General features: G+C 48.9%; 1 protein-coding gene across 3 annotated transcripts; it reads left to right on the top strand.

The window, feature by feature from the left end:
• The first annotated feature begins 568 nt into the window (after positions 1-568).
• Positions 569-12,345, top strand: SLITRK2 (SLIT and NTRK like family member 2). 3 transcript variants are annotated; one of them, XM_043459462.1, is made up of 4 exons: positions 569-731; positions 4,468-4,521; positions 4,633-4,818; positions 5,060-12,345. In XM_043459462.1, the coding sequence occupies exon 4, from the start codon at positions 5,091-5,093 to the stop codon at positions 7,623-7,625; it is 2,535 nt and encodes an 844-aa protein (XP_043315397.1). In that variant the 5' UTR covers positions 569-731; positions 4,468-4,521; positions 4,633-4,818; positions 5,060-5,090; the 3' UTR covers positions 7,626-12,345. The 3 variants fall into 3 exon arrangements, with proteins under 3 accessions (XP_043315397.1, XP_043315396.1, XP_043315395.1); XM_043459461.1 differs by having other exon boundaries at positions 4,633-4,828; positions 5,048-12,345; XM_043459460.1 differs by having other exon boundaries at positions 570-731; positions 5,048-12,345.
• The last annotated feature ends 547 nt before the right edge of the window (positions 12,346-12,892 follow it).

Genomic DNA, 12,892 nt, shown 5'->3' with positions numbered 1-12,892 from the left:
TGGCTTTGGCGGACGCTGGTGTCGCCCGGCTCCACGTTATATGGAAATGCCGTGTTGACTGCCTCGTCGGGGGTCCTTACACATCTGCCCGCGAACTGCGAGCCCCGGGCGCTCACTAGTTAAGGGGTCGGCAGTCCCGGACGGTGCCGGCTCGGAGAGCTGGCCGCTTTCACTTGTCCAGAACTTCCAACCTGAGGTCTCAGTGTCCCCTCGCCTACGGTCCGGACCCCGTGCCATCCTGATATCACTTGACCGTGTCCGCGCCGCAGCTCCCGGTGGAAGCTGCAGGGACTGGGCAGATTTCCAGGCGAGAGGGGCCGCCGGGAGGCGGGAGCCGAGCTCCGCGGCACAGGTCAGAGAAGCCGAGCCAGGCTCGTTTGTGGGCCTGTCCATCGCCGTCCGGGTGCAGCGCAGGGACATCTGATCTGCGGGGTGATTGATAAGCGCGGGCGGGGGTCCGCCAGCCCGCCCTCCACCTCGCCTGCCTCCTCCCCCTCCCGCCTCCTCCCCGCCTCCCTCCCGGTTCCCTCCCTCCTTCCTGCCGGCAGCGCTGCCCGGCGGCGAGCCGCTCCAGTGGGGATCTGCCTGCCCTTGGGGGCGCCGCCCGCGCTCGCCGCGAAGCCTTTGCTCCCGGGCCGCGCCGGGCTGAGGCCGCGCCGCCTCCCGCGCCTCCCCGGCTCGCGGATGCCGGGGGCGCCTCCGGGGGAAGCTTCGGGCGGCGCGTTCGCCGGGTAAGTTCTGAGCACTCGGGGACGCCGCGGCGACGCGGCCGGCCAGCCGGCTCCTCCGGCGGAGGGAACGGGCGGGGAAAGAAGGCGCGATCCGCCGGGGACCGCACGCTGGTGGCCGGCCGCCCCCGCTCCGGCTGCCCGGCCCCGGGACCGTCCGTCCGCGCGGGCGGGCGTGGTCCGGCTCCGGGCGTCGCGCGGCCACCGCTCGGGCGGAGGACGCGGCGAGCCGGGCCCAGGAAGGGGGCGGCGGGGCGCGAGCGGCCGTCGCGGCGATGGAGGCGCGTGAGCAGGAGGGGGCTGCACGAGCGGTCGGGCCCGGGGCCTGGCCTCTCGGGACTCGCCGGATTCCTGGGTTCCCAGAAGAGCTCTCCGGAAAGGCTGGGCCGGGGGAGGCGGAGCGGGGGCCGAAGGCTGCTGGCGGGCGGGCGGCGGAAGCCCCCTCCCCGGGTCGGCCGGGCTCCGTGAACCCCGTGGCGTCCGGGGCGGAGGGGAGCTGCGCGCCCGCCCGAACTTGCGGCCGGCGGCCCCGGAGACCCGAGCCCGGCTTCACTTGGGAAGATGCGAAGGAGACCGAGGCGGCGGAGTCCCAGTTTCTCCATTCGTCGCCCCCGCGGGGACTGGGAACGTTTGCCCGATTTTAGCGTCCGCCTCTGCCTCCCGCGTGCTCCGCGTTTACTTGGCCCCTTTCCACCGCCCCGGGAGCCGCTGTCCCCGGCGCGGAGCCGCGGCTGCGCCTCCCGACTCGTGGGGCCGAAGGAAACTTCCTTAAAGTGCTTTCCGGCGTGGAGGCTGATTTGTTCCCCGTCACTGTGTTTGGGGATGCGGCTGCAGCAGCCCGGGGACCGCCGGGAGACGCGGCAGTGGTGGGAGGGTCCACCGACCCGCGTCTGAGGGGACTGCTGCCGCCCCCTTGGGGTCCCCAGTGCCGCTCCCCCAGGCAGCCTACCGCGCCGTCTCCCTCGCCCTGTGGTGTCGAGGATTTCAACTGCCTCCGTCATCCATTGACGAACCCCCGCCCTAATTCCTAGTAGATGCTGTCCTAAAACAGTATTGACAGAGTCATCCGTGTCCTGCAGGAAATTACAATCTTTGAAAACTAAAACTCATATTTTGTATTTCACTTAAAAAAATTTTGTTTTTAAGAACACATTTCAGTAAAACACCACCACCACCACCAATTCACAGTAAGCAGGAGTGAGTTTTTGGAGAACTGCTGGCGTGGGACTCAGAATCCCTGGGTTCTGTTTCTAATTTTATAGATTCTTGAACTTAAGCAAGTCAGCACTTCCCCTGGTTGAGGAAATGTCCTCATCTAGAAAATGAATCTGATTGCAAAGGTATTGTCCAGCTCTCATGTTGGCTTCTACTTCAGTGAAATATTAACCTAATTAATAAAATGGTTGTTATATGAATGACTGAATAAACCATCTCTCTCTAGGAACTCTGTATATTTAACATTTGGAAATATGTAGAAAGAAATGCCCCTCTGCTCTGGAAGGCAGTTTAATCGTGCTGGCACTGCACCATTCCACTGGCATCTAATGATGTAGTTGCCAGGGTGGGTGGGAGGCTACCTCCTCCCCCTCTGGGGCAGTTCCTCTACTGTTGCCCTTTAGCAGAGAAAAGGGAAATTCGAGGGCCCAGAAGGAAACGGTGTTGCCCAAGGTGAAGCCAGAATTACTGGATGGGGATGGGCTCTTCCCCAAAAGAAAAGGAGGGGAAAGAAGGCCTGTGACCAATTGCGGAGGAGACTGGCCAAAGCCACAGGTTGCTTGAGAGCTGTTTATAAACTAGCCAGCCCTTCTTGGGGAGGGAAGAACTTGTTTGGGTGGGACAATTCTAGGACCTCAGCTTCACAGGAAAGGAGGAGGGGAGAGGCAGGGGGCTTGCTGTTCTTTGAAGGCTTATCACCTCTGCCAGTGCCTCTCTGCCACCCTTGGCCCACCCATGGGACCCTGTGTGGACTGTGGCAGGCAGGGCCCAGGAGGCAGGGAAGAATCGGCTGAAGTGCCTTGCTGGACTGGCACGTCCTCGCTCGGTCAACTCTTCCCATTCTCTTCCATTCATTACTTTTGCTGCCTCATCCTCCCCCCCTTCCCACCAGAGGCAGCCCCTGGCCCTTCTGGGCCATGGGCAGACATTCCCATTTTGCAAATGGACTCCAACTGGGCAACTTAAAAGTCCAGGGGACCTTAAGATAGATAATTAGGGGAAAAGGAGATACTGAAGGCAAAAAGCCAACACCTGGCCAATAATATTCATGAGGAAAGGCTATCTGAATGCAGTTGATTATCAGACCTGGAAAGGGCAGAATAGTCCACCCCCTTGTGCCAGTGGGGACAGGAAGATCCAGAAACAACGTGAGACACCTGGAAACAAAACTGGACCGGAGGCCAGGTTTCCTGAGTCTCAGGCCAGGACTCGGGTCATCCCTCTTCTTTCTCAGAAGCCAGTCTTCCTGCATCGGCGGCTTCTGTTCCCCTGGGTCCCCGGCCCCTGCAGCCTGGAGGGCTCTGCACCTTTGTGAACTGCACTCCCAGCTAAGACGCAGCCTGGCAGTGCCTGTCTGACACCCACCTCTCTTCTCCTTCCCTCAGGCTAAGAGTAAGCGTTTAAACCTCATTATCTGGCTAAGTATAAACCTCAGGGGGAGAAGGGTTTTGTTGTTGTCTATCTCAGTCTATAGACTAACGCTGGGCTGGTTGTCAGAATCCAGGCAAATATCTGGCCAGTCACCACCCAGAAAGTAATTCTCTGCGCACTGAAACAAAGCTCTAAATGCAAAGCATAGAACCCCCGGGAGAACTCCTCGTCCTCCCACACAGGCACACTGGTGCACACACAGCCCGCTCTCCGCACCAAGAGCATCTCAGCTAGGAGGCTGGCAGGCGGGCTCAGTCCTGTAGCGAAGAGGCGCGCGAGTGCGCACACACACACACACACACACACGGAAGATGGGACACACACGGAAGATCTGACATACACAGCAAAGAGGCACACACACACCGAAGATTTCGCACACACGGAAGATGGAACCCCTGCTCCGGAATCTGGAATGAGACACCAACAACCTCCCCACCAGTCCCAGTGGAAGGGCCAGGAGGGAGGGGCAGGTGGAAGAAACCACTCGGAAGGGCCCGAGGCGTCCTGGCGGTGCCAACCCCATTGCGGGGCCGCTCCTGGAGAACCCCCTCTCCAGGAGCTCCGCCAGCCACCCGCCGCCCGCCGGGCTGGAGGTGGAGGAGTTCAGAAGCAACTGACGCAGCCGGGATTCGAGCTTGACGAAGCTACTGGCGGGGAAGGGAAGCGTCTGCCCCTCCCTCCCCCGCCTCGCTCCCTCGCTCCCCGGCCTGCCCCCTCCCCCGTGACGTCACCCCAGCCCTGTCCCGGGGAACCCGCAAAGCCTCTCAAATTCAAACTGCCAGGCGCAGGGCTGCCACTGCCGGGGGACTGGAAGTGCGCGCCCGGGCTCGGCCGTCGCCGTCGCCAGCCGACCCGGCCGGCAGGCTTCGCCAGCTCCGCGCGCAGTCGCACCCCCCGGGATCCCCAGGGGACTCAGCTGCCCGCCGCTCCGAGCGTCCTCGGTCTCTCCTGCCGCCTGCCGGATTCCGAATTCGTGCGCACACCGCCCCCCCCCCCCCCGCCCAGCAAAATTTAAATCAACCGGCAGAAAGCAGAGCATCCCTCCGGAAGCAGCGGCTTCCCCTTTTACCTTGCTCTCCCTCTCTTTCTGAAGATGCTAAACTACCGGCGGACTGCAGAGGAGAGGGGTCCCGTCTTCTCCTGATGCGTGAGTAACCGACCCCCCCCCCCTCCAGCACCCCGCGCTGTCTTTGCTCGTCCACCCTCTCCCCTCCCCCTGCTTCCAGTCCCCTGATTTTCCCACCCCCTTTTTGCGCAGTTAAAAAAACAAAACAACAAAAAAAAAGAGTAAAGCAATTTCTGCTGTGAGCCCAGGACGGGCAAGCCGCCCGAGATCGCTTCAAGATATCCCCCAGGGGCGGAGGAGGAGGCGATGGGCTGGATTTAGTAGGACAACTCGGTTACTAATGACTCCGCGGCTGGCTGCGACCCGCCAGGAAATCAGGTGCAAGCATGTGGGTGCCGGGACGCATGGGTGGGTGGGCCGGGGGTGGGGTGGGGAGGGGAGGAGAGCAGAAACCGCTGGGGAAAAAACGCAGTGATATCATTCTGCCACGCTGCCCACTCCCCGCCGTCTTCCTCCCTCCCACGCCGCCCCCTCGCTTTGCCATTTTAATCGGGCCTCCGTGTTTCTTTCTCCCCCGCCTCCCGCTCTCTCTCGCCCCCCGCCCAAGGTTTGCCTGTAGGTACCTGAGCTGACCCCGACGGCGCCTAAAGATGCTGAGCGGCGTCTGGTTCCTCAGCGTGTTAACCGTGGCCGGGATCTTAGAGACGGAGAGTCGCAAAACTGCCAAAGACATTTGCAAGATCCGCTGCCTGTGCGAAGAGAAGGAGAACGTCCTGAATATTAACTGCGAAAACAAAGGATTTACAACGGTCAGCCTGCTCCAGCCCCCCCAGTACCGAATCTATCAGCTCTTCCTCAATGGCAACCTCCTGACCAGACTGTACCCCAACGAGTTTGTCAACTACTCCAACGCGGTGACTCTCCACCTGGGCAACAACGGGCTGCAGGAGATCCGCACCGGGGCGTTCAGCGGGCTGAAGACCTTGAAGAGGCTGCACCTCAACAACAACAAGCTCGAGGTGCTGAGGGAGGACACCTTCCTGGGCTTAGAGAGCCTGGAGTACCTGCAGGCCGACTACAATTACATCAGCGCCATCGAGGCGGGGGCCTTCAGCAAGCTGAACAAGCTCAAAGTGCTCATTCTGAACGACAACCTCCTACTGTCGCTGCCCAGCAATGTGTTCCGCTTCGTCCTGCTGACCCACCTAGACCTGCGTGGGAACCGACTGAAACTGATGCCTTTCGCAGGGGTCCTCGAGCACATTGGGGGCATCATGGAGATCCAGCTGGAGGAGAACCCCTGGAACTGCACATGCGACTTACTTCCGCTCAAGGCTTGGCTGGACACCATCACCGTTTTCGTGGGGGAGATTGTCTGTGAAACCCCCTTCCGCTTGCACGGCAAAGATGTCACCCAGCTGACCAGGCAAGACCTCTGCCCCAGAAAAAGTACCGGCGACTCGGCTCAGAGGGGCAGCCACGCTGACACACACATCCCGAGGCTGTCACCTACCCTGAATCCTGCTCTCAACCCGACCCGGGCTCCAAAAGCCAGCCGGCCACCCAAAATGAGAAACCGTCCCACCCCCCGGGTCACAGTGTCGAAAGACAGGCAGAGCTTTGGCCCCATCATGGTGTACCAGACCAAGTCCCCGGTGCCCCTCACCTGCCCCAGCAGCTGTGTCTGCACCTCTCAGAGCTCCGACAATGGGCTGAACGTCAACTGCCAAGAACGGAAGTTCACCAACATCTCCGACCTGCAGCCCAAACCCACCAGTCCAAAGAAACTCTACCTGACAGGGAACTATCTTCAAACGGTGTATAAGAACGATCTCCTAGAATACAGTTCTTTGGATCTGCTGCATCTAGGCAACAATAGGATTGCAGTCATTCAGGAAGGTGCCTTCACAAACCTGACCAGTTTACGCAGACTTTATCTAAACGGCAATTACCTTGAAGTGCTGTTTCCAGCTATGTTTGATGGGCTGCAGAGCTTGCAGTATCTCTATTTAGAGTATAATGTCATTAAGGAAATTAAGCCGCTGACCTTTGATGCTTTGATTAACCTACAGCTGCTGTTTCTGAATAACAACCTGCTGCGGTCCCTGCCTGATAACATATTTGGGGGCACGGCCCTCACCAGGCTGAATCTGAGAAACAACCATTTTTCTCACCTGCCAGTGAAAGGAGTTCTAGATCAGCTTCCCGCTTTTATCCAGATTGATCTCCAAGAGAATCCCTGGGACTGCACCTGTGACATCATGGGACTGAAGGACTGGACAGAGCATGCCAATTCCCCTGTCATCATCAATGAGGTGACCTGTGAATCTCCCGCAAAACACGCCGGGGAGATCCTGAAGTTTCTGGGGAGGGAGGCGATCTGTCCAGACGGTCCGAACTTGTCAGACGGAACCGTTTTGTCAATGAATCACAACACAGACACACCTCGCTCACTCAGTGTGTCTCCCAGTTCTTACCCTGAACTGCACACGGAAGTTCCACTTTCTGTCTTAATTTTAGGATTGCTGGTTGTCTTTATCTTATCTGTCTGTTTTGGCGCTGGCTTATTTGTCTTTGTCCTGAAACGCCGGAAGGGGGTGCCCAGTGTTCCTCGGAGTGCCAACAACTTAGATGTAAGTTCCTTCCAGTTACAGTACGGCTCTTACAACACCGAGACCCAGGATAAAGCAGACGGCCACGTCTATAACTACATCCCTCCACCTGTGGGCCAGATGTGCCAAAACCCCATCTACATGCAGAAGGAAGGAGACCCGGTGGCCTATTACCGAAACCTGCAAGAATTCAGTTACAGCAACCTGGAGGAGAAGAAAGAAGAGCCAGCCACACTTGCTTACACTATCAGTGCCACGGAGTTGCTGGAAAAGCAGGCCCCGAGAGAGCCGGAGCTGCTGTATCAGAATATCGCTGAGCGGGTCAAGGAGCTGCCCAGTGCTGGACTCGTCCACTATAACTTTTGTACCTTACCTAAAAGGCAGTTCACCCCTTCCTATGAATCTCGACGCCAAAACCAAGACAGAATCAATAAAACCGTTTTATATGGAACTCCCAGGAAATGCTTTGTGGGGCAGTCTAAAGCAGACCACCCTTTACTGCAAGCTAAGCCGCAATCAGAACCAGACTACCTCGAAGTTCTGGAAAAACAAACTGCAATCAGTCAGCTGTGAAGGGAAATCATTGACAACCCTCTGGCATCAAAGGATGCTGCTCCAAACTCTTGGAAGCTGGGCATTTGCTTTAGTGTGTGTCTGTTCTCCCTTTCTCAGCCTCAGTGGGGGACTTTGAAGATGTTTGGGGGATGGGGTGAAGCAATGATACTGCTTTTTCAAGTTTTCCTTTAAATTATTTCTCTCTTGCTCTCCTCTCTCCCCCACCTTTCCCCCCGCCCCTTCTTTCCTTAGGAATCATCATTGAACATGAATGTTTCTACAATGCAATTTTTCATATACTTTGTTTATGGCTGTGTTTCCTTTTTCTTCTTTTATTTTTCCAGTGTGGGAATGGGAAGAGGAGATTATAGTGAATGAAGAAACAGTAAGCAAACTTTTCAAATGAAAATGGATATTTAGTGTATTTTGTAGAAGATCTCCAAAGATCTTTTGAGACTATAAATTCTTTTGTAAATAATGATATATGGTATTTCGGACTTCAGTTACCAAGCATAGCCACTGGGCATCACTTCTTCATGTTAAAGTGCCTTTGCACTTTAAGTACATTACTTAAATGTTGCTTTTAGCTTTGATAAATTGAACATATTTTAATGTGTTGTATTTTTGAAATTAAAAACACTGTAAAATAGATTGAAATGTCAGCTATATTAAGTCAACGTACAGTTTGCTTGAGTTATAGAAACCAGCTTGTCATCAAATGATTCTAGTTCTAGGACTTTATAGATTTAACTGTAAAATGTTTCCTTTCCTTTGGGTTTGTTCTAAGTGATTTTATTTAAGTCAACTAAGGGGATTTAACAGTGGACTAGAGGTAATAAACCACCTCAGTTGGGATTAGTAATTCATTAATAAAATATATTTAACCCAATATCAGAGTGAATTGAACAATTAATGCCCTTCTGTAAATCATTATTTTACACTAACATGGTCAGTGTTTTAGATTATTTTCCTAATTAAAGAGTACATTACACAACTTGTAATATATTTTTCCTGCATTAAATTAGATATTTTTATATTTAAATGAAAGAGTCTGTATTTCTAACTTTTTAATTGAAATTAATATTTTTTCTGCCTATTGAAACATTTTCTATAAACACACACCAGTAGAGGCCGCCACACACCTCATTTAATAAAGATATACAGCCATTAAATACCTTGAAGGAAGACTTCAAAGGTGAGATTTAAACATCCCAAGTAAGTTCTCTGCAAATTCAAGGCAAAAGAGACAAATGTATACGTTACTTGCAATTTCTTTTAGGATTAAAGGTTAGACTCAGAATCCATCTCAATTTTCCCATTTTCAGAGAAAGCAGCATTTTCCTCTTGAGTTTATGGAAGCTTTAACAGGGAGCTATCAAATGATGTACCCTGTGCGTCTCCAACGCAATTAATAAATGCCTAAATGGAGAAAATAGGCATCTTTTCTTCCCCTGCCGCCTTCAGGCGAGTATTGCTTGAATTTTTCCTTGGCTTGAGCAAGCTTTTCGTTTTGGTGTTAGAATTAAAATGATTTGAAACTAACCAAGTCTACATAACATTTTTGAAGCCTTATTAGCCTGTACATAATTTTTAGATGCAAATATTATTGTGTGATTTAAACAAACAGCCCTTCTTTACAACAAAAAATAGTTTTGTTTTGTCTATTGTAAATCCTTATGCAACTGGGGTGGTGATCTGCATATAAAGTAGTTGAGCTTTTCAGTTCCTTATTAAAGCAATTGATGGCATCTGAAAGAAGCACACTGTTTCCTTTTCATAAATAGGTTACTGCACATAATAATCCTTTATTATCATGTGGAGATTGAAGTGGATCCTGATGACTTACTTTTAAAGCTTTAAAATGACTAATAGTTTATTGTCTGTCACTATAAACAATTCATGTGATAGGCTTTCAATTAGAAATTACTTAAGTCCAAATTATTTGGATTAGTAACTACTGGTGCAAAATCGTTTTTTTAACAATAGAAGGTAACTGTGTATATATAAATGTAAAGGACATTCAGGAAAATAAATGCCTTTAATACCCTAAAATCTCCGAACATCTACAGTGACAAGCTTACGTGTTCATTCTTTGGAGATCATAATTCTTATTTAAATCCATTAGATTGAAGTTTAAAATGGTGGGCTGAAATGATTTACAGGAAGGTTAATGTCCGGAGATTTTACGTTTCATAGAAGAGGAGCAGGAGTGATCTGCCCGTTGAACTTGGAGATAGCTCCCGGAAACCATCTCCTCTTATACACATAAGATTTACAACGAGTCTGTCATGTCTGCTCTCATTTGGTGCAGTGATAAACATAGAACACTGAGGTAGGTATTTGAGGGAATGATTATGAAGGCACATTAACATCCATCTTCTATTAAGAGAGTTTTTTGGTTTAAACTCTATGCCTAGAACCACTGCTGTCGTGATTCCACTTCAATGTTCGTATTCTCCTGAAAATAAAGTCATTTCTGTTAAATACTAGTCTCTATAGAAAAACTAATTCATTCATTTTAAGCAGAGATAGCTTACTATTCATTTAGTTACATGATTTTAAAGCGGCCTCCTGGAAGAACTCAAATTCATAAACTCTTTTGCTTAATAACTATGGTTTAATTTTAAATCCTCGTGCTTCTTAGATGTGTACTTTATTTTGTGTTAGATTTTAAGATGAAATCGTTTGAATGTGGTCCAGACTATTTCATTTAAAGGCATAAAACACCATATACTGTGAAGCTTTATTTTTTTAATGCAATCACAAACACTTTATGTTTTTTAACTTATTAGCATCCCCACTGATTGTATTGTTTTGCTTTATCCACTCAAGTACTTTAAAACATATTTTATTTTAGGATTTTTATGTTTATCTCCTACAGCTGGATTTTGCTATTTCACTTTTATTTCACATGCAGCTTATAATGGGTATGAGCACAAGCACAGCGAAATGGTTCCAGCCAGCAGAATGCGATCTCCCCTGGCCCTGCCTGAAACAGATCTGTATATCTGGCAAATGGTAATTCCCTCTGATTCTAGCTCTTAATTAGTTGCTTCTGCTGTTTCTGAATATACCTGTGTCTAAGTTTGTATCAAAACACTCAAAAGCACCACTTTTCAGTCTGGACACAATTGCCAAAAGTCTAATTTGGTTCTGGACTTTGGTCAGCCTGTGTGCCTTGTTACTTCCCTCCAGCAGTTGGTGAGTAAGGAAATGACCCTTCAGTTTCCTCTGCTTTATCCTCTGGCCTCTAAGGTGATTTAATTTGTCTAAATATTTTCATTTCATCAAGGGTTCAATATTCTATGGATTTTATGAAAAGTGTCTAATGAAAAAGAGAGACATTCTGTGATTTCTCAGACTCTAGAAATTCATTATGGCTGTACACATTCCAGAAACATAACTGGATTGGAACCTAGACTGAAGGAATCCTTCTAGACAATTCTCCTAATCCAGTCATTTCCTCGTTCATTCACTAAGTAATTGAGTGCTTGCTTCCTAGGGGCCAGGCTCTGTGCTGTGTGCTAAGGGGGTGCAGAGATACAGTAGTCAGGATCTCTGCACACCCCCTCACCCCTACACCCTGCAGAGAGCTTAGTACTAAAAAAGGAGAACCTTATCTGAATGACCACCTGAAAAAACAGTGGGGACAGCAGTGAAATGCAGGAAGTTGAGTTTTTGAAGATGATTCTGTACAATGAAGTATAACACTGATACATCATGGGCTAGCTACTGTGTAACCACCATTAACATCTTTTGAGAGTTACACAGCTAAACAGGGAGAACACCCACAAAAGTAAAAACGAATTTCTGCAGAATAGGGCTGAATATTATGGCCTGAAAATAGCTATATACTTCTGCTATCTAAAGATGTACATTGTAAAGATGAATCCCCAAATTGTAAATACAAAAAATCACAAACATAATTTTGGAATATCCATGTTTTAGAGGCAGTATTGACTTTCTATTTCAGTGGCTTAAAATATAAATTTTGGCTTAAGTGTCTTTTACAAAGACAATAAGACACCTAAATCCTGAGAGAAAAGTAAGTACTGTATATAGGTGTACTTTGCTTCCCACAATGGTTGTGCAAAAAGTCACGTATAAATTGAAGTTTTGTAAGTTAAATTGTATTTTAAAAGCATTAGGAGAGCTGCCATTTAGAGGAAACTTGTGAATCAATCCTTTTATAAAGCAGAAAACCATTTTATAACACAAATAATCTGTCTAATTTATCTTTTTTGTATGTTTGGAGTTTCAATATCGACTTTGCTTAAAACACAGCGCACCTGCATAATAAGAGTGTGTTTTGCCAGTGCTGCTTGCGCTACCAGTTTCTTGGTTGCTAAGGGCTTATACTCGAAAATCCGCTGCAGTTTTGTGTGACTGGAGCTATGAAGTGATTTTCTGAGGGCGCAGTAGCATTCCTGAACAGTCCGAGTAGCCAACCCATTTCAACTCCATTGACCACAGGACTCTTCTGCTCCGCAGCATCTTCTCTGTCAGACGTGGCCATGATTCATTAGACAGTAGAGTGACTCCTGTATTCACATCCTATAAAGTGCTTAAAGTCACAGGTTTTATAATAAATATATGTGATCATGTAAACATATTAAACTGCATGTGTGTTGGAATTTTTTAGCAGTATTTTAGCTTGAAAGTACTTGTACAAATACTGTTAGATTTAGTTGCAAATAATTGTTTTCAAGTTACTGGAATAAATGGAAAATGAAATGCACTCTCGTGTAAATAGACTTCTATGCCAAATAGTGACATCATTTCAAAAAAATGAGTGCCATATTTTGGGCTGTTAATAGGGAAAGTGAAATATTGAAAATGTGATCAAATGATACTGTGTTTTATTGGATAAACTTTATATAAAATTCTTATATGCTATAGTTAGCTTTCAGTTAATAAATATTCACTAAAAATGAACATTTGAATTAGTTAGAAAAATTCTTTAGGCTCTTGAGAAGAGTTGATGACAAAGTATTCTCTTTGCCTTGGTCTATACTGTTCAAATATTTACAAATTAAGGTCTTCTTTGTATGATTAGAATTTACATATTAAGGGTATATGTCCTTTTAAAAACATACTGATACTTTTCCATGAATGCCCATTGGTATCAGCCTTAAAAAATTAAAATTAGAAAGAACAATAAAACAATTCAAATAGAGATCTCTCTAGGAATTGAAAGTCTGATTTCACACTGCCCTCACCACACACACCAACCCACACAACAGCCAACTGTTTTTCTGTCTAATACCATTGGTGATTTAATACTT

This window comes from Cervus canadensis, chromosome X (genome assembly GCF_019320065.1).
Source record: "Cervus canadensis isolate Bull #8, Minnesota chromosome X, ASM1932006v1, whole genome shotgun sequence".
NCBI lineage: Eukaryota > Metazoa > Chordata > Mammalia > Artiodactyla > Cervidae > Cervus > Cervus canadensis.
This window is presented reverse-complemented; position numbering and strand designations above follow the sequence as displayed.